This window comes from Pithys albifrons, chromosome 3, assembly GCF_047495875.1.
Source record: "Pithys albifrons albifrons isolate INPA30051 chromosome 3, PitAlb_v1, whole genome shotgun sequence".
Classification (NCBI taxonomy): domain Eukaryota; kingdom Metazoa; phylum Chordata; class Aves; order Passeriformes; family Thamnophilidae; genus Pithys; species Pithys albifrons.
The window spans coordinates 101,563,504-101,583,102 of record NC_092460.1 but is presented as its reverse complement, the minus strand read 5'-3'; the positions used below and the strand labels follow the sequence as shown (position 1 = coordinate 101,583,102).

The following is a 19,599-nucleotide window of genomic DNA, read 5'->3' as shown; positions in this document are numbered from 1 at the left end:
TAGTTACAACAAATGTTAATTTTGAGGATTAATTTTGTTTCAAGTCTTCCCATTGTTGGGTTGTGGTTTTTTACTTGCAATTTTTTAGGGTGGGAGGGAGCAGGGATTTTTTTTGAGATCCTTTAGTTCTGACTCGTCATTTCTTTGTTCTCTAGTTGAGACCTTTTCCCACTGATGGTGCCAGTTGTTTGCTGTGGTGAAAGACGAGTGTTGGGAGCTGGCTAGAAATATCACTGTGCATTTTATATGTATGGTAACTTATAAATGGACTTTTCAGAATGGAGAAATTAGTAGATGACGTCTTAGTTCTTGTATGGCTGTCAGCAGCAAATTAACCAAATTCCTGGGATTTATTAGCATCTTTGGGCAAAAAGAGTCCATGTCTGTGAAACAGCAAAATCCCCTCTCCCTTTCCAGCCTGTCGAGTTCTGTTCCATTTGGCAGAGAAGTTGGGGACTTAAGAGAATGTTCTGGAGTGCTTGGTTTGTCTGTGTGGTGGAGCCTGGTGTAACTTTCTTGGGAAGACTCCTGGTTCTTTATCTGCTGGAGCAGCAAACGGCAAGCACTGAAAGGCACATGAAAACATTAATTTCATTTAAAAGCCCAGAAGATTTGATTTTTTTAACATTCTGTAACCTAAAGGGGTTGTTGCATCCCTGCAATAGCCTTTAAGAGCATCTTTCCTTCAGTGGTTCCCCTCCAAATCGCTGAACTGCCTTTACAGCGTGGCTTGTTGGCTTATTGGTGGGCTGCTGATCCACAATTTTTGGGAGGATTTGTGACTGCTTTTCTTTTGTAATCTGTTTCTGGGGATGGGAGGAAACCTTAGGATAGTTCTTTGGAAAAAGCCAAGCACTTTGTTCCAGGTGCTTTGTCTAGTGCTTTCACTGTAGACGTGGACACAGATTGGAATATGGGCTTCTATCCTGTTTATTTGCCGTGTTAAATGGACAGAGAGAATTTTCAAAGCCTGGAAAATGTGGCTGGATAAGTACACTAGAGGGCTTGTGAGAATCACAACAGAACTTAAACATTTTAGAGTCATACTATCTTGTAATCAAGAGAAAAAGAGGAAAAATGGAATAGGTAGTTGCCCTTATGGTCTGATCCTGAAGACAGAATCTTTCATGCTGCAACTTCAGAAATGGAAAGGAGCAGAAGTGACCTGGGGAGTCACATAATCACAGAATAGTTGGGGTTGGAAGGGACCTCTGGACATCATCTAGTCCACACCCTGCTGCCAAGGCAGATTCCCCTTGTTTTTAGTGAGGTTTCTATTTATTGCAGATACCAGCTCAAGAGAGGGCATCCTTAAGCTACAAAATGTGGAAAGCAGATACTTCCAAGTGTGGTCCATTCCCGAGATTCAAAGGATAATTGACACTTGCTATTTTCTTGCAGGCAAGAACAGATAGTTCTCCCAATGGAAGCAAGCAGCTTACTGAGGAGAGTTGTTCACATGGAATTCTGGAATATATTGCTGCAGAGAAACAGAAGGAGCTGTCAGTTTTGCTGCTGGAATTGAAAGAAGCCCAGGAAGAAATAAATCTTCTGAAAAGTCAGCTGAAAGGCTCTACTAGCCAGACTTCTACAGGCAGCCAAACAGAAGCAAACCAGCTGGAAGAGAATTCTCAGATACAGTGTCTGGAGAGGGAAGAGCAGAAGGCTTCAGATACACAGAATGAGTTGGGCAGTAGCTCATTACAGAGAGAAAGAGAAACGCAGCAAATTGGCCTGTTTCAGGAAAACAGACTCCAGACAGAGCCCCAGGGGAGCCCTGTCTCCTGCAGGGGTGAGGTGGGGACAATGCAGGGAGTCTCTGCAGCAGATCCAGAGCCTGGCACCTCTCAATCTGAAGAAGTGATAAAGTTACAAAACCAAATTACAGAACTGCAAATAATTCTGCAGAAATCAGAGGAATCCTTTAAGAAAGATGTAGGAGAAAAAACTGCAGAAATAAATAGGCTAAACCAGTTAGCTGAGGAATACAGAAAAAAAATAGAAGATTCTAACAGTACCTTTTGTGTTTTGTCTGAAGACCAAGATCAGCTTATGCGTCAGGTCAAGGAACTTTCTACCATAACAGAACTGAAACAGCAGGTGAAGCAACTTGAGGAAGATCTAGCTCTTTCAGAAAAGCAGAGACTGTCAGACAGTCAAAGCAGTCTCCTAAGAGAACAAATTGAGAGCCTTAAAAATGAATTTAAATCCAAGGATATAAAAATTGAAGCTTTGCAGAAAGACTTGGATGAAGCACAACTTCAGCTTTCTGACCAGGACATACAACTAAAGGATCTGAGAAGCCAGATTGAGATGAAGGAACATGAAGTGCTTGATCTAGAACAACTTTTGAGGAAGAATACAGCAGAGATGGAAGAGCTTTCCCATGAGTTAGCCTCAAAGGGGCTCAAAGCAGCAAGCCTGGAACAGCTTGTTGCTGAGCACACCAGGTCTATAGAGAGCCTGCAACAAGCCTTGTTGAAGAAGGACCAACAGATGACAGAGTTCAGTGTTAGCATGTCTGAGAAAATAGTCCTGCTGAATGAAGAGAAATTTTCTCTAGAGAATGAGCTGAAGAGTCTTAAAGAGCAGACAAGTCTGTTACTAAAAGCCCAGGAAGAAAAAGACCAAAAGATACAAGCAAAAGATACATGTCTGAAATGTGAGGCAGCTGAGCAGCAGAATGAGGCAGAAACAGTGAAAAAAGAAAGTGAAGAATTAGTAAATCAAGTCGAACTTCTAAGAAAAGAAAATGAGCAAGTAAAGCGGAAGCTGCAGGCAGCACTTGTGAACAGGAAGGAGCTTCTGAAGAAGGTCAGCAAGTTGGAGAATGAATTAGTACAACTGAGCAGAGAACAAAAATCGGCAACCTCAGTTGCTCAGGCAGCTGCAAGGGAAGAAAATGAGAGAAGTGTAATGAGCAGAGAAGTGAATCTTGAAAACCAGCCCAGTGAGGAGTATCTAACTCACCTGCTTTCTGAAAAGGAATCAGAGTTGCAGAGCATCCGGAAGAACCTGCAGGATAAAGAAACTGCTGAAGCAGAACTGCAGGCAGTGATTGAGGAAATGAGGCAAAGCTTGCAAGATAAGGCCAACACTGTTTCAATTAAAGATGAAGTCGCTGAGCATCAGACAATTGCTGACAAAGTAACTGAAACCAGTGAAACCCCAGAAGATTATGAAGAAAAAGAAAAACATAGCTCAACAGCTGCAAATCTGGAAGAAAACCAAAAGTCTGTCCTAAAAGAAAGGATTTCAGTTCTGGAACAAGAAAAAGAACAGCTTCAAAAAAAACTTCAGGAAGCCCTGGCATCTCGCAAAGACACTATAAAAAAGGCTCAAGAAAAAGACAGGCATCACAGAGAACAGCTGAAACAGCAGAAGGGTGATTACAACATCCTACAAGAACAATTTGATCAGCAAAGCAAAGAGAAGGAGAGCATCCAAGCTCAGCTCAGAAAACTCCAAGAACAGAAAGGATCTGCAGAGGGTGTTCTTGGGAATCAAGTTGAATTGGGTTCTTCATGCGTGGAAGAAGAAGATACAAGTAACAAGCTTGTACAAGTCGCACATGTTTCTGAGGAACAGTTTAAAAACCACCTTGAAAAACTGCAGAGGGATAAAGAGGAATTGGAATGTAACATCAGCCATATGCAAAGTGAACTTGCTTGCAAATCAGAATTAGTCTTTGATTTGCAACAGCACATAGCACAGTTGTTTCTGGAGATAGAAGGGTTGAAGAGAACCTCTGACCAAGCTGAGGCTAAGGCAGCGAGTCTTCAGATGGAATTGGAGGAGAGTCAAGCAAAAATTTCCAAAGAGACCAGTCTGGAAGACTTGAAAACCCTCGTACACCAAAAGGATGAAGAAATGGAATTTCTTAACTTGCAGTTAAAGGAGAAAAGTGAAGCTCTCAATAATGTGCAGGCACAGTTGCTGGAAAAAGAAAACTCAGTCAAAAGACTGTGTAGTCAGTTGGAAGCTCAGGCTCAGGTGCATGAGGAACAAAGCAAGCAACTGCAAACAGAATTGCTGGGAATTCAGGAGAAGCAAGAGGACAGTGAAGAAGCAGCTAAGCAGAAGAATCAAATGCAGAGAAAGTTGCAAGCTGCACTTATCTCTAGAAAAGAGGCACTAAAGGAGAGCAAATCTCTAAAACAGGAGCTGGCTAATGCTAAAACTACTATTGACAGTCTTTCTGTTAAGCTGACAAACATGGAAAGCCAAATATGTGTCCATGTTAAAGAAACAGATACTTTAACAGAAAAGTTAACGTGCCTCACTAGAGAGAGAGACAAACTTACTGCAGAAGTTGATAAAGTCCTTATTGAAAATCAGAATCTTGATGGATGCTGTAAAAACCTAAAGCTTACTCTGGATAGAGTTGTTCTAGAGAAGGAGAAGCTGGAGAAGGAGATGGAATCGTTGAAGTGCTCTCAAGCTACTGAAAGTTCTGAGTGGCAGGAGAAATACAAGGAGCTTCAGGGAGAGTATGAAACTCTGCTGCAGTCCTATGAGAATGTGAGCAATGAGGCCGAGCGGATTCAGCGTGTGTTGGAAACTGTTAGGCAGGAAAAGCAGGAAATTTTCATTAAGCTGAAAAGTGCTGAAGCAAAAAAGGAGGAAACAGATAAGCAGCTACAGGAGGCTGGGCAGGAAATTGATGGCATGAAGGAGAAAATGAGGAAATTTGCAAAATCAAAGCAACAAAAAATCCTGGAACTAGAAGAGGAGAATGAGAGGCTCAGAGCAGAGATGCATTTTAGGGATGGAGAGCTACCCAGGACTGGTGAGGTCTTTACAAACACTGGCCTGAAAGAAGATCTGGAGTGCTGTAGGATGGAACACCAGTCTCTTTCTGTGCAGCTTGAGACAGTAATGGCTGAAAAGGAGTCTCTTAATCAAGAGATCGCAGACTTAAAGTGTCTTTTGCAGCTAACAGAATCTAAACTGAAGGAAGGCGGAGAATGTGTAGACAGGTCTGTTGCTCAGAAGACAACAGAGGAAGAAATAAATGAAGAAGTTTCCACACCAGCACCACTGCAAAGGTCTGAAAATCAAGCAGACGTAACTTTTAAAGTAGAGTCTCCTCCTGCAGAGCTGGAACAAGAGGCATTTGAAGGTGGGAGCCCTTCTGAGGATCCTGGCCCCTACAGACAGCAAATCACTGAGCTCACCAAGCGAATCACAGAGCTAGAGAATAATAGAAAGGCTTCAGAGCAACAGCTGAGTGACATCCACGGGTTTGTAGAGACTTTAGCAGATGAGAAAAGGGCTTTAGAGTGCCAGATGGAAGAGAAGGTCCATGAAGTGAATGCTCTGCAGGCTACAGTAGCAAAGATGGAGCAAATGGTCCAAAAAGCCACAGACGACCTCATCAGGATGACAGAGCTGAAGGATGCACTAGAGGCTGAGAAGGATGACTTGGAAGAAAGGCTCATGAATCAACTGGCAGAACTTAACGGGAGTATTGGAAACTATCAGCAAGATGCAACAGACTTCCAGATCAAAAATGATCAATTGAAACAGGAGCTTCAGAGTTTGCAGAGACTGATGTGCGAACTGGAGGAGGAGAAAAGTCAAATGGCAAAGGAGAAAAGCAAAGAAAGTTCAGAAAAGCAAAAGGAATTTGTAGAAAAGCTGAAATGCAATTGGAGGGGAGAGAACAGCATGCATGTGAAGGAGCTTCAAGAACTGCTGAAACAGAAACAGCAGGAAATTAAGCAGCTGCAAAAGGACTGTATTAAGAGCCAGGAAAAGAACAGTAGTTTAGAAAGAACTGTTAAAGCTCTGGAATTTCTGCAGAGTAAGACTCAGAAAGAGGTAGAAGTGGCCAAAGAGACTTCAGCTAAAGCAGTTGAAGACACCAAGAAAGCCCAGGCAGAGCTTGCTCTCTGCAGAGTAGTGCTGGATGACACACAGAGTGAGGCAGCAAGAGTTCTGGCAGAGAGTGTCAAAGTGAAAGAAGAGTTGCAGGCAAACAAAGAGAATATTAAAATTCAAATGAAGAAAAAGGATGAGGACTTTGAGAGAAGGCTGGAACAGGAAAAAGACAAGCACTCGAAGGAAATCAAAAACATGGAAGAAAAGCTGGCAGCTTTGCAGAGAGAGAAAGACCATATGGAAACAGCTCTTGGTGATCTGCAAGGCTCCTTGAAGACAAAGGATCAGGAAACCAAGCAACTGGAAGGCAGTCTAAACAAAACACTTGCCCAGCTTGCAGCCTTCACCAAGAGCATGTCTTCCCTTCAGGATGACAGGGACAGAGTGATAGATGAATCAAAAACGTGGGAGAAGAAATTCACTGAAACTATTCAGAAGAAAGAGGAAGAAATGCGTTCAAAAGAGGAAACTTGTGTTGTGCTAAAGGACCAGATGAAGCAGATGGCCATACATGTGGAAGAGCTCCAGACTCATATATCCAGGTAAAGAAGCTGTGTCAGGGAAGGTTTAGGCTGGATATCAGGAAAAGGCAACTAGGTATTTGTTGTCTGCACAGGGACACAGGAAGATGAGCAGCCTAAAATATTCCTTCTTTGCATCATTAGGGTACCTGTGTTAAATCTATTCTCTGTGACAAGCACTCACCATCTGAGTACTATCTAGAGTCTTGCATAATCTGATATTTGAAAGAGTTTGTTTTGCATGGAGTTGTTGTATTGAGAGGTCAAGAGAGCATTGAGATATATAATTCCAGTTTCATCCCAAAATAAATCTTGAGAGAAAAGTGGAGTTAGAGAAACATACCAAAATCTGCATCTGTGAATTTCCAAAATTCCAAACTAAACTGTTCTTAGCTGAGTAGAATTCTTCTATAAAGTTTCTATGCTGTATTTTTGCATGCTGGAATATGAAATGGACATCAAAGGTATGAAAAACACAGTTTCGTTAGGGAGGGTGTTTTGCTTTTACTGTTACCTTCATAGATGAGGATTGTAATGAAAAGGAGGTGATAACATTCAATGTTTAAGCACCTTCATTTTTAAGTATTGATATGAACAACTAAAAAAAAATATATTCCTCTGGCACCACCTCCTTCAGACAGTAGTTCAGTCAGAACTTTAAAAGATGCCTTGCATGTCAAATTGAGGGATATTTCCAGTTCACTTTCGTAAAGGAAAACTAACTTCTCTAAATTAGTAAAAAGCCAGTGTTGCTGTGCATTTGGATACTGAGGATACTTCATGGATTTTTGACCAACTTTATCTTTTGTCTTTTCAGTCTGGAACGCAGCAAGAAGGATTTGGAGTCTGACTGCAGAAAGGAGATTCAGCATCATCAAAAGACATGTGAAATATTGCAGGAGGAAAAAAAAGAGCTTTTGACTCAGCTTGAAGTATCTCAGGAACTGCTCAGCAAGTCTCAGAATGAACAGCAGGAACTGGAGTCAGAAATCAGCAGCCTGAGAGACCATCTGGCTGACTTACAGAATTCCTTCACCAAATGTGAGCTGGCCAGGGAAGAGCTGGGGAGTGTGGTCAAGCAACAAGAGACCAGTATCCAGAATTATAAATTCACCTGTGAGCAGCTTGAAGCTGATCTGCAGGCTTCCAAGGACCTAACAAATAAGCTGCATGAAGAAACTAGTGCCAAAGATCAAAAGATCATTAGTTTGCTGTCTGCCAAAGAAGAAGCAGTGCTGGCTGCTCTATCTGAATTACAGCAGCAACATTCCGAAGAGATTAAAGAGTTGGAGCATAGGCTAAGTAAGGAGGAAGAAGATAAAAAAGCCTTGGAAAGTGAAAAGAACAAATTTCTTGACAAACTTGATCATCTCACTGAAAAGATGAAGATAAGCAGAGAAGAAAGTAAGCAGCAGAAGGCACAACTGGACTCCTTCACCAAGTCCATGTCATCTCTGCAGGATGACCGAGACCGCATCCTGAGGGACTACGAGCAGCTTGAGGAACGTCATCTTGCTGTAATATTGGAAAAAGACCAGCTAATTCAAGAGGCTGCTGCTGAAAACAACAAACTCAAGGAAGAAATGAGAAGTTTCCATAGCCGGATGGATGACCTCAACTCTGAGAATGCCAAGCTGAATGCAGAGCTGGTGCGATACAGAGAAGACCTGAACCAAGTGATTTCAATAAAGGACTCCCAACAGAAGCAACTTCTCAAAACACAGCTTCAGCAGATCCACACTCTGCAAAGTGAGAAGGCAGCCATAGAAACACAGCTGAAAGAGTCTGAGCATACCCAGGTCAGTCTCAGGAAGTCCATAGAAGCCTTGAGAGAGGATAAAGCCAGTATGTCTCAAGAGATTGACACCCTTAGGTCCTCTCTGTCCTGGGTGCAGAGTGAGATGGCAGCATTATGTGAGGGGAGTTCCGTCGTGGAGTGTCAGGCAGAACTGAAGGCCCGTGAGGAAGAGGCACAAGAATTGAGTCATAAGCTTTCCCTCTCCCAGAAAAGAATAACTGAACTTGAGGGAGAACTAGAATGTGTTCAAAGAGATGCAGCCAAGAGAGTGGGAGAGGCTGAGGACAGGCTTCGGAAGGAATTGAAACACCTGCATCATGACGCAGGGATAATGCGGAATGAAACAGAGACAGCAGAGGAGAGAGTAGCAGAGTTGGCACGGGACTTGATGGAAATGGAACAGAAATTGCTTGCAGTCACAGATGAAAACAAAGACCTCAGAGCTCAAATTCAGTCTTTTGGGAGGTCCATGAGCTCTCTTCAGGATAGCCGGGACCAGGCCAATGAAGAGCTTCATGTTTTGAAGCAGAAATACTCTGCAGACTTAGAGGAACAAAAGAGCCTTGTGCAGGATCTTCAGAAACAGATGGCTCAGCTACAAGAGGAGCAACATTCCACTGCCACGGACCGAGATACAGTGAGGTCTGAGCTGATAGAATTGCAGAAAACCATTGAAGAAAGAGGTTCCTTGGCCCAGATTGAGAGACTTAAAGAGCAGCTCAGAGCCAAAGATGATGAGCTTCTTCGTTTGTCTTCAGAACTGGAAGGCTCTTCCAGCCAAATCAAATCTTTCTCCAAGGCTATGGCAAGTCTGCAGAATGAGCGAGACCGTCTGCTGAATGAACTGGACAAAACACGAAAGGTTGAAGAAATGAAACAACAAGCAGAAGGGAGCACTTCTACCACTCCCTCGGAAGTGCAGAGTCTGAAGAAGGCTCTGTCCTCCTTGCAGAATGACAGAGATAGAGTAGTAAGTCCTTGTTCTCTCTTTCTGCTCTGACTTAAAACACCATGGGAGGTTTGGATCTTCTGGTCTTAGAATTCAGCACACTTGGATCTGGTAATTGAGATGTAACACATAGATCATTGTCTTCACAAAATCGTAGAATACTTGAGGTTGAAAGGGTCTTCTGTAGATCTTCTAGTCCGACCCCTCCCTGCACAAACAAGGTCAGCTGGAATAGGTTGTCCTGGACAATGTCCAGTTGGATTTTGAATATCTCATTGGTGGATATTCCACAACTTCTCTGGCCAACCTGTTTTCTCATGTATCTGGAAACGGTTTTCAGAATTCTTGCTCCCTTACCTTCCCAGGGGTGGAGATGAGGCTGCAGTTCCCCAGTTTCTCTTTCTTGCTCTTCTAGTCAATAGGGATGGCATTTGCTTTCTTTCCAGTCTTCATGACTTTTCGAAGGTAATGGAGTTGCCTGCCAATGACCTCAGCATTTGTGGGCATGCTCTATCACATCATCCCATGGATTTGGTATGGGCCATCTATGTTATTTTCTCTGACATATGGAAGTGGTGATTTCACTGTGAACTTCACAGAGTGGTTTCTCTTGTTAGCTTGGTTTAAAATATGAAATCATGGAATTAGTGTCCCTGCTTAACCTCCTCTTCTGACTGTCACTTCCCACTGCCACTTAATAAGTACTTCCCTGCCCCCTGAGTCCGTCACATCTTCTCATCTTCAGAAACCAATTGCAGTGATGGATGTGTAATGACAACTTATTTCTAATTCCAACCTGACTGGAATTGAGAGCCAAGTTCCCTGATTTATAGTAAATACTAACTTCAAGAGTTATGCTTAACCAGCTCCATCTGTCTCACTTTGTTGTCATCTAATAAGAGAATTAATATTGTAGCCTGGAGTCTTTTTGTTAATGCGTGTCAGATCTTCATGGGAGTGCTCAAGACTCACTACTCTCATTAACAATAGAATTCTCTGAGAGGTTTTTTTCTGAGCAGTTTTCAGTACACTGCTGTACTTGCTGATTCAAGTTTCTAGTTTTTCTGTCATCTGAATGTGACCTGTTTTAACTCCAGATGTCACAATGAGAAATGCTCTTAAACACTTGTAAGGAATAAACCTAGCTGCTGGCTCAGCTGTCACACCCTGTTGTCTCCCTTTCATTCCAGGTAAGAGAACTGAAGAATCTGCAGCAGCAATACATCCTGGTTGGGGTGGAAGCCGCTGAGAATTCTCGCCTGAAGTCACAACTGCAGGAGTGGCAGCAAGAGGCAGACAAACAGCTTCGTCTGCAGGAGCAGCTGAAGCAAGAAGGAGTTGTCTGCCAGCAGGAGCTCCAGCAGCTCAGGTGAGTTTGTCTGTTTGTTTCACTCAAGGAGCAAAGAGAGTGCTGGGAGCCTCAGCCTGGGCTGTGCCAGGTGCCACCGCGTCACTGCCCAGGCCAGGACTGGGCACACCTTTCCCTCATCCACCTTCAGCCTCAGGATTACAGCCCAGCAGCTTGGAGGACAATGCCTGTGTGAAATAGATCAATGACTTTTTAGTTTTTATTTACTTCATCCAGTGATGGTCAGTGTTAACTGCTGGAGAGGAAACTTGGGCTGTTTCTTCTATTGGAACTCATGTATATAATTACAGAACTCTTCATTCCAAGCTGCTGCTGAACACTGTTTATTATCCCACTGATGTCATAGTTTAGAAAATATTCATTTTGTATGGCTGTCTAATCCTTTATTTCACTTGCTCCATCTTCTTTGTTTTAAACAAGTCTGTAATTCAAGTCTAGTAAAATTGTCTTCTCCAACTGGAGTAAAACCAGTCAGACAAATATACTCTGTTCTCAAAATGGGTGGAAATCCTGTCAGGTACCTCAGAGATCCATTTAAGAATGCCTGAATGAAAGGGGTGGCATTTTTTTGTGGAAAGATCTATGGCTTATTTTTGTCTAGAATGATACAAAAACTGGTGGTTCTTCTTTCCCTTCTCCCTGCCCCCAGTCTGACCCTCAAGCTAAAACACTTCAGTTCTCATAAAGTTTGAAGCATCTTACAAGTTTTATTTATCTCCTGACAAAAGAATAGGATATAAATTTCCTGTGTAGCTGTTACACTGTACATGAAGTGAAGGCCTCAGGTTGGTGTGGTGGATCAGGGGTGCACATGTGACCACACAGGGATAATGTGATGGGGACAAGTGGCATTGTCACAACTTGCTTGACCAAACTCTGTACAGCAAAACCAAAATAACATCTAGGAGCACCAAAAGTGTGAGCATGGAACATTCTGCAGGGTTGAGCCAAGTACAGAAAACTTCCTGCTTTTAAGGTTCCTGTACTTAAGTGGAATCATTCTCAGCTCATCCTTAGCTTGGTACCTGGACATTACAAGTGATGCTGGTCACTTCCTGGTAATTTGCCTTGTGTTTTGCTGGGCAGACAGGAGAAGATTGCCTGGGAAAAGCAGAGCAGCAGCATGAAGGAGCAGTACCTAATGGCCATAGCAGAGAAGGACAAGCAGTTGAGCCATTTACAAAGGATCACACAGGAAATGAGGCTGCCCTTCAGCAAGTCTCAAACTGTAGAGGAGCAGCACCAAACCAAGGTGGGTGAAAAGACACAGGTTCTTTACTGCATGGAAATGTAAGGCTTGAAATTCAGCCAGAGGAGTGTGTGTTACCTGTATCCAGCTCCTACAGACTCAATATTGGATGTGGTTGTGGCACCTCCAAAGACAATACCGACAATCTAACTTGGATCATATAAAGTTTTAGAAATTATGGCATCTCCTTATGTACTCTTCCCTGAGTTCATTGTTCACAGTAGCTCAAGAAAGAGAGTAAAAGAAACAGGGCTTCCCAGGCACCTTCAGAGCACTAGGAGCTTCTCAGGGGTGTCTTTCTGGTTGTTTCAGAACTGCTTCTTGCACTGTCTTTGAATCTAAGCTGTTCTGGTTTAGCTCTCATTTTAATGTCACGTTACAATTTTTAATTTTCCTGCTGAATTTTTCTTGCTGTTTTTACTGTAACAGGAATCTGCAATCCTGGCTCAAGCCTAGTGAGGCTGAGGCTTGAACTCTGCACCTTCCCTCTTCTTCCCCCTGTAGAGAGTCCTAAAAGTGGAGTGGAATATGTTTGATATTTTGCTTGTCCAGGGAAGGCTGTATGCACAGTGCATTGTGTTAGAGTCAGGACAGAACTCTCCTGCCTATGTCTGTAATGTTCCAGTGGTTTGTGCCAGTGGAGGGGGGAGGAAGTCTCACCTTATCCCTCTGGCACACCTATGCATACATGGCAGGAAAAAGCTTGTGTGATGCTTTCCAGGAGAATTCTTCAGTGCTGGCCTTCTGGTCTTTGTTGAATGACAGCATTGTGAACATTGCCTCAGTTTTTAGTTGGTTTTTCTTTTTTCATTCATGTGTCCTTTTTTATCTTCCTGTATTGTAAAGAGCTTTAAGACAACTTTTGAGAAGGACCCATCACATATGCAAGTTCAGTGACATTTCCTAACTGGATTTTCAGATGACTCTTGGGATATTTCTGTTTATTCCCCATTTGCTGTTTTGCCTGAGCAGATCAAGTTCCAGGTCTAGGAGCAATACTGGGTTTGACCTCAGATTACTGAACAGAGAAGACTAACATGAGAGTGCATTGTCACATGTGCAATATATTTCTCACTGTTCTTTCCATGGCAGATTTCTCCAGAACTCCCAAAGGGGGACTTTTCAAGCCCAGAAGCAGAGATGAAACATCTTCAGACCCAGCTAAGTGACAGCCTGAAAGAACTGCACCAAAAAGAGCTCAGAATTCAGCAGTTAAACAGCAAGGTACTAATCATATCCTATACTTCCTTGCAGTCAGGGATGAGGAATGTGGGGAGCTTGGAATAGGGCTCAGGGAGCAGGAACAAATATGTCCTTGTTGGCATTCAATAAAGTACCACAAAATCAGAAATACGTCTCTCAAAACCTCAGTGTTTGGAACCACAGTGATGCATTTGCTGTTGCTGAACAGAGCCTGCACAGCCCTGGGACCCATCCTCCCTCTCCCACACTGCTCTCCTTCAGTGAGTAACTGGGGAGGCTCAGAGCACTGGAGAGAGAGGCCATAGCTGAGTCAGCTGTCCTGGATGGACTGCAAGGGGTATTCCAGGCCCCATGCAGATCCCATGCAGCAGGGTCATTGACAGGGTCTGAATCAGCAGCTTTTCTGCCACTGAATTCTGCCCTTTCTCTCAACTTTCTCCCAAGTGACCAGAGGGAGAAAGAAGGAGAGAAGAGGACAAGGGAGGAAAGAAAGAGGGGAGAGAGGCCAGATGGAGGTGATAGTGGAGGAAGCTGGGGCCAGGGAGAGGAAGACCAGTAGGGACCTCAGAGTGAGACCATGTGAAGAAAGTTGTTTCCGGGTTCCTTGTCTATTGTTGAAAGCATTTTCTATCATCTGCTTCCTGGGCTGCTGAAGAAAGTCCCTCTTTAGGAAGACAGTCTTGTCTTTGCTGCTCCCTGCCAGCTTCAAGCAGTTCCTGTGTCTCAGTGCAGAATCACAGTTAGTCAATTCCCACACTGAAGTGGAAGACCCAGAATTTATCAATCCTCAGAAAGAGAGTTGTGTTCAAGGAGAAAGTGAGAATATAAAATCATAATTTACTGATGATATTTCTGAAATGTTTAGGTGAATCTCAGCTCTTTTATGTTGTTCTGGACATGTAGTGTCCTGTACATCATGATGATGTTTTGGTACTCCTGGAAACCATGACCACAAGATACTCTTGGACATTGTCACTGGTCTTTGGACCTTAGTGATGGGCGGTGTGGCAGTTCCATGTTCTCAATAGAATTGTTACCCTCAGTTACACAGAGAACAATTTTGCTTTCACTAAGACTAGTTCTTGACTTGGCATTTGTGTTCTCTTCTCAGCTGTCCCAGGTCTTCGAGGAGAAAAACGCCCTCTCCCTGCAGCTCCGTGGGAGCAGCCGGAGCATCTCTGAGAGCCACCAGCACTACAGCGAGGTCCTGAACCGCTGCCTGGTGCTCGAGAGGCAGCTCCAGGAGCTGCAGGCTGCAGACAAGGGCATGGTAAGGGGGATGGGCTAGGTTCATGGCAGAGAAACACTTATTGCAGGTGGCTCTTCTAACTGCACCATCATAGCTGCTGTCTGTCCTCATCACACTGTGCAGTCTGCAGTACATTCCTGCCTTCTTTCAGGAGCTGTTTGCAACAGATGCTGCTCCAGGAGCACCCCAAGAAAGAAATGAGCAGCAGAGAGGCAGTTACACACCTGAACTGCAGGAGCTGCAGCTGAGGTAAAGACAGTCTGAGATAACAAGGGTGGGGATATTGGTGCTGATGAAGGTCTTGGGGCTAGTGATGAGCCTATTGCTGTTACTCTGTACCAGTGTGTTGGGAAAACTCAGTTGCACAGTAGGTTCTCATGAACTTGGAGGAAGTTTGTGTGCACTTGGCAGCTGTCATTAGTTATCTTTTTGGATAGAGCTTCAAAATACATAGTGACAACATGCAGCAGCAGTGCCAGCCAAATCTGGACCTGGTGTAGGCTGCATCCTCAGTAGCTGCTGAAGTATATCAAGGGTCCTGGTCTCAAGGCTGTAGCCCGAGAGTGGAATTGAGACCTAGCACATGATTCCTTGTAACCTTCTGGAACTAAGATTCTAGCACGTGATTCCTCATACCCTTTCCCAATAATTTTCAGAAGGTGAGGTCATGGATGACAGAGCCAAGGAACTCCTTCCTGATATGAAACAGAAGCTTCAAGAGATTTATCTTCATTCACGCTTTCCAGATAATTTAGATGTATTAAAGACAACTAAGTCTTCTGTGTGAGGTGGAAGGTAAACAGAAGAGTCCAAAAATTAGGGCTTTTTTGGCATATGCTTGGTTATTTTCTGCCAGGTTGTCCGAAACAGAACATTTACATAGCAGCACAAAGCAGGATCTGAGGTGTTTGGAGGAGCAGCTGGAAGAGGAACGGGACCGTCGTCTTGCTGCAGAGGAGGCACTTTCTGTGGCACAGGATCAAGTCAGGAGGTGAGGCAGCTTGAGCACACGAGCACTGTCACCACAGAAGTGTGGCAGTTCCAGCTCTATTCTTCATCTGCATTTCCACATGTTCTGTGGAATGGGGGCATAGAAACAATGTGTCTGTCACTGAGTCACAGAAAGACTGAGGTTGGAAGGGGTCTCCACAGACCATCTGGTCCTACCCCCTGCTCAGGTAGGGCTCCCTAGAGCCATTTGCCCAGGACCATGCCCAGATGGCAGTTGAATATCTCCAAGAAGGAAGACTTCATAACCTCCCTGGGCAACTCATGTGGTGCTCAGTCACCCTTAGTGTAAAAAAAGTGTTTCCTGGAGTTCAGGAAATTGGGTTCTTCAATTGTAGGCACATAGATGAGACAAATGACTAGATGTTAAGGTAAATTCTGTCTAGAAATGAGATGCCAGCTTTCTCAATTAGTTAAATTAACTACTGGAAAATATAATTTGGAGACTGGGAATTGGGCACAGACAGAAGAAAGTTCTCATGCTTCCAGGGAATTTTTCTCCTGAGTAAGCACCTGTCTGCCATACAGAAAACAGTCTTGATTTGAAGAATTGTCATTCAATTTTAATGTATTGCCAATTAACATAAACTTTTCATTAATTTGGTTATTGACTAACAAACACTTAGGAAAAACACTTCCTCCTGCCTTTCCCAATCTCAACTTCAGCCTAGACCCCTCTTCTCCCCCCTCCCCATTATCCAGCACCATTGTCTGCACTGCACAGTGCACTTGGGGCACTGGGCAGATGCCCTGATGCTCAGCAGAGCAAAGGGGGCTGACCTGGCCTTGATGTTGGGATCAGAATGCAGCGAGTGGCAGGTTCAAAATACTTGTTTCTCCTTATTGACTAAGGAGGTGAGTTTTATCACATGACCTGATTGTAGGCACTTGTGCAGTGCATTTCCTCTTAGTTCAAATAAGCCTCATCAGTGGAGTCTTTTACAAGGAAACAGTGGCTTGCTTTCTGGCACACTTGCTGATTCAGCCAAAAAATAGTGATCTGTATGGAGGAATTCTGGATGCAGTTCCCTGGTAATTGCTACACACCTTGGACAACTGTAGCTCCTTCTGTCACTGAAGTCTATGAAAGCCTCCTGTAGCTGATCTCACTAACAAGTGGTAGCTCCAGGATGTGCCTGTGCTGCCTCTGTCACTAGAAAACACTTATCAAGAACCAGAGCTGGCTTCCAAAATAATTTCACAGAATTTAAACCACACAGGTGTATCATCTGTCCTGACTCTTTTCAAGTCACACTATGAAATTCCACTTGAAAGGAAGGACTCCTGCTGAGTTGCCCAGTCCTTTTGCTCAGTTTGAGCTCAGGAAGCACCAGGGCACCACAGCTGTACTAACGGAACCAGGTCTTGTCCAGTGAGTCCAGAGTTTGCCTGTGGGGTTTCTTCCTTTCTAGAGAAATATCTCCTCTCCTAAGCTTGATTACTGTCTTGGTTTGGGGCATCATAAGAAACTGAATTTAATTTCCTGTTTATTCTGGCAGGTTGCAGTCAAGTGAGTGGGTGTCTTCCTTAAGTACCAGCATTGATATGACTCCAGGTCATGAAGAGTCCCTGCTGATTGACTCCATGGATCATAATTCCAGCAGAGTAAGAACTTAACATTCAGAGCTGTCAGTTATGTAAGCCCGGACTAATCCAAGAAACTCTGAACCTACAGTAGCTAAATCCCTGACAAATCTGTTGGGGGCTGTGTGGGGTTTTGCTCTCACCTTGTTCTGTCTTCCCTGCTGGAGACAGAATTGGATAGGGCTGGTTTATGGAAAACCTGCAGAGAGCAGAGGAAGGGGAATATTTCATGAGGATTGCCCTAGAGATAGGATCTGACAGGGAAGTGTCTTTGGGAAGGTTTGTTTAGCTTAAATAAACTTATCTCCATCGTCTGGGGAGCTCTGGGTGAAGGCAGCTGGGAACGGAACCATTCCTTGTACTGACTGGTCTTTCTTGACTCTTCCAGACTCGGAGTACCCTTGGACTACGACGCCTGTTACGCTCTCTCTTCTGTTCCCGGACCCGCTTGCCTCTGCTGGTGGTCATATATCTGTTTGCTCTCCACGTCCTGCTCTTCCTGTGCTTTACAGGCCACCTGTGAGCAGAAATGACAGCCTTTCATGGAGCCCCAGCCCCATGTGCACCAAGGGCCTGCATTCCCTGTCGGAGGGCAGCTGCTTTCTTTCCCAAACCTGTCCTGGAGCAGCAGCACTGGGGGCAGCTGTCAGAGTCAGTGCTGGTGCTGGGAACTGCTCCCAGGGCATCTGCCATTCGCTGTGTCCCTGCACGAGTGGCTTCTTTTCTGAGCCAGGGTCAGGCTGCAAACTTCAAGGACAGCATCTGCTCCTCTACCTGGAAGTAGAACCACTCATTTTAGATAGTATTGTGTTGTGCCAGGAGTAAGAAAAATATTCTTGAGTTGCTGCAGTACTTTAGCACTTCTGGAACTGCAGAATCTTCCCCCTCTTAGGCTGAATCCATGAGGGGCGTTGGGGAAACCTTGTCACTGGATGTAAGACAAAGAATTGTCTTCCCTTTCTTCCATCCCTTAGATTTGCTCCATGGCTCAGTGCTGTCTGAAATGCATATCCTAAGAAAGTTGTGAGCACTTTAAGGAACTGAATCTTAAAATTGTGTTTCCTGTTCAGTTGCATCTCCTGTTGAAGAAAGGCCAAAATTAGTACATCTGGCCCTTCTGAGCATTCCATTTAAAAACAGTCATGTCTGCCCTGGCAAACCTGTAAAATAATGCCAGTAATTTTGTTATTTAAAAGGAATGGGAAGAAACTTTTTAGCTGTTAAGTTAAAAACCTTGCTATTTATAGCATTTGTGCGCCTCTTACACTGGAAGGTGCTGGCTTAGCTCTGGAAACCAGAGCAGCCCTGCTGCTGCATTCTCATCCACTGACCACTGCTCACAGGACTGAACCTGCACAGGCTGTGTTGAAGGGGCCCATGATGTGCTGTGTGGTCCAAAAGCAAAGGCAGAAGCTCCAAAAATAAAGTGTCTTCCCTGTGCTGAGGAAGGACAGAGTTCTGAAAGCTGGTGCTGATCATTGATCTTGTTTGGACCCAGAGCAAACAATGCAAATGGACTGGATCTTTTAGGATATATGAAAAGCTGTGTTTTCTAAAGACCTCCCAAATTTGAGACTGCCCTCTTCCAAAGGCAAAATTTCAAATGCAAAGGAAGTTTCAGTCATGTTCCCTGTTGGATACTGAGTGGTCATTCCACTTGGAGTTCTGGCTAGGAGGGTTGTATCTGCCTCTTAGTAGAGTATTAACAGTCACATTTTTCCCATGGGAAAGAACTAGTTCTTTTTATATTACTGGTAAACTAAGCTGCTTTAGTCAGTGCACAAAGCCTATTTGAGGATGGATTGATTTCATCAGTAGCTAAACCAGCTGGATCTCTGGCAGGTCCAGAGCACTGGCACTACATACCCACTTGTGCACTGCCCATGATCATTGGTGTGGACCTCCTCCAACTACATAAAATTCAGTGACCAAACACTTTGCCTATAGGTTCCTGGGGCATGACCTCCTGTATATATAATAAAGTTTATTTTTCAGAGGGAATTTGTGTAATGTTGCCATGTAACTGTCAAAAGTCTCTTGAGGGTGTAGTGCTGCTGTATCACACCTTCCAGGGGACACTGTGGGCCTGCAGGTCCCTTCTGTGTGTGCTGCTATGTGTGATGGTTGCAGAAGCTTTGGTTTTTCATATGATGTGGATGCCTTTTTCCCCTTCCCATCTTGCTCAGCTTTTTTCAGCTAACAAAAGGAAAAGGCACTTGAATAGGCAATGTCCTGTGTCAGGGTGGTGGGGTGGAACTAATGATCTTACGGTCCTTTCCAACCCAAAAATGAATAGTGAAAACAACTCCAGTAAGACAAGATCCACTTGGGTTTACTTTTCCACATTTGCCTGAACACTGCACCCAGTTAGAGTTGTGCAACCCCAGGACAAACACAGTGGGCAATGGGGAGCTGGAACATTCTGTCCACTCAGACGGGACAGGTAAACTGTCCCACCTTTCTGTAGCCAAAGACAGGTACCCTTGTTCACAGTCACCTCCCCTGTCCCCCACCACCACTGAAACAAAAGCCACTGCTGGCGTGTTGTAGGACTGGAGATGATGTTTCCACTGTTTAATAGGAGCAAGGATTACAAGCAAAGTATGTTTCCTTAAAGCCCACGCAGGTTTTCCTGAACTGGAGAAAGACATGATTCTGCTGGATCAGAGACCTTTTAATGTTTTATATCTGCAGGTGGCACAGTTGCAGCTTAGATTAAATATGGACATAAAACCTCAGAAAGAACTTCTGATCTGATAATTATAGTCTGACTGGACAGCTTTGTG

General features: G+C 44.1%; 1 protein-coding gene across 1 annotated transcript in view; it reads left to right on the top strand.

The window, feature by feature from the left end:
- Positions 1 to 18,814, top strand: part of GOLGB1 (golgin B1) — a 36,248-nt gene extending 17,434 nt beyond the window's left edge. The window contains exons 13-22 of the mRNA XM_071552932.1: positions 1,402 to 6,425; positions 7,222 to 9,172; positions 10,342 to 10,520; positions 11,607 to 11,772; positions 12,862 to 12,993; positions 14,084 to 14,242; positions 14,373 to 14,470; positions 15,078 to 15,212; positions 16,729 to 16,834; positions 17,202 to 18,814. Of these exons, the coding sequence (XP_071409033.1) occupies positions 1,402 to 6,425; positions 7,222 to 9,172; positions 10,342 to 10,520; positions 11,607 to 11,772; positions 12,862 to 12,993; positions 14,084 to 14,242; positions 14,373 to 14,470; positions 15,078 to 15,212; positions 16,729 to 16,834; positions 17,202 to 17,336 (8,085 nt within the window). The 3' untranslated portion in view covers positions 17,337 to 18,814. The remainder of the gene's footprint in view (positions 1 to 1,401; positions 6,426 to 7,221; positions 9,173 to 10,341; positions 10,521 to 11,606; positions 11,773 to 12,861; positions 12,994 to 14,083; positions 14,243 to 14,372; positions 14,471 to 15,077; positions 15,213 to 16,728; positions 16,835 to 17,201) is intronic.
- Positions 18,815 to 19,599: the final 785 nt, after the last annotated feature.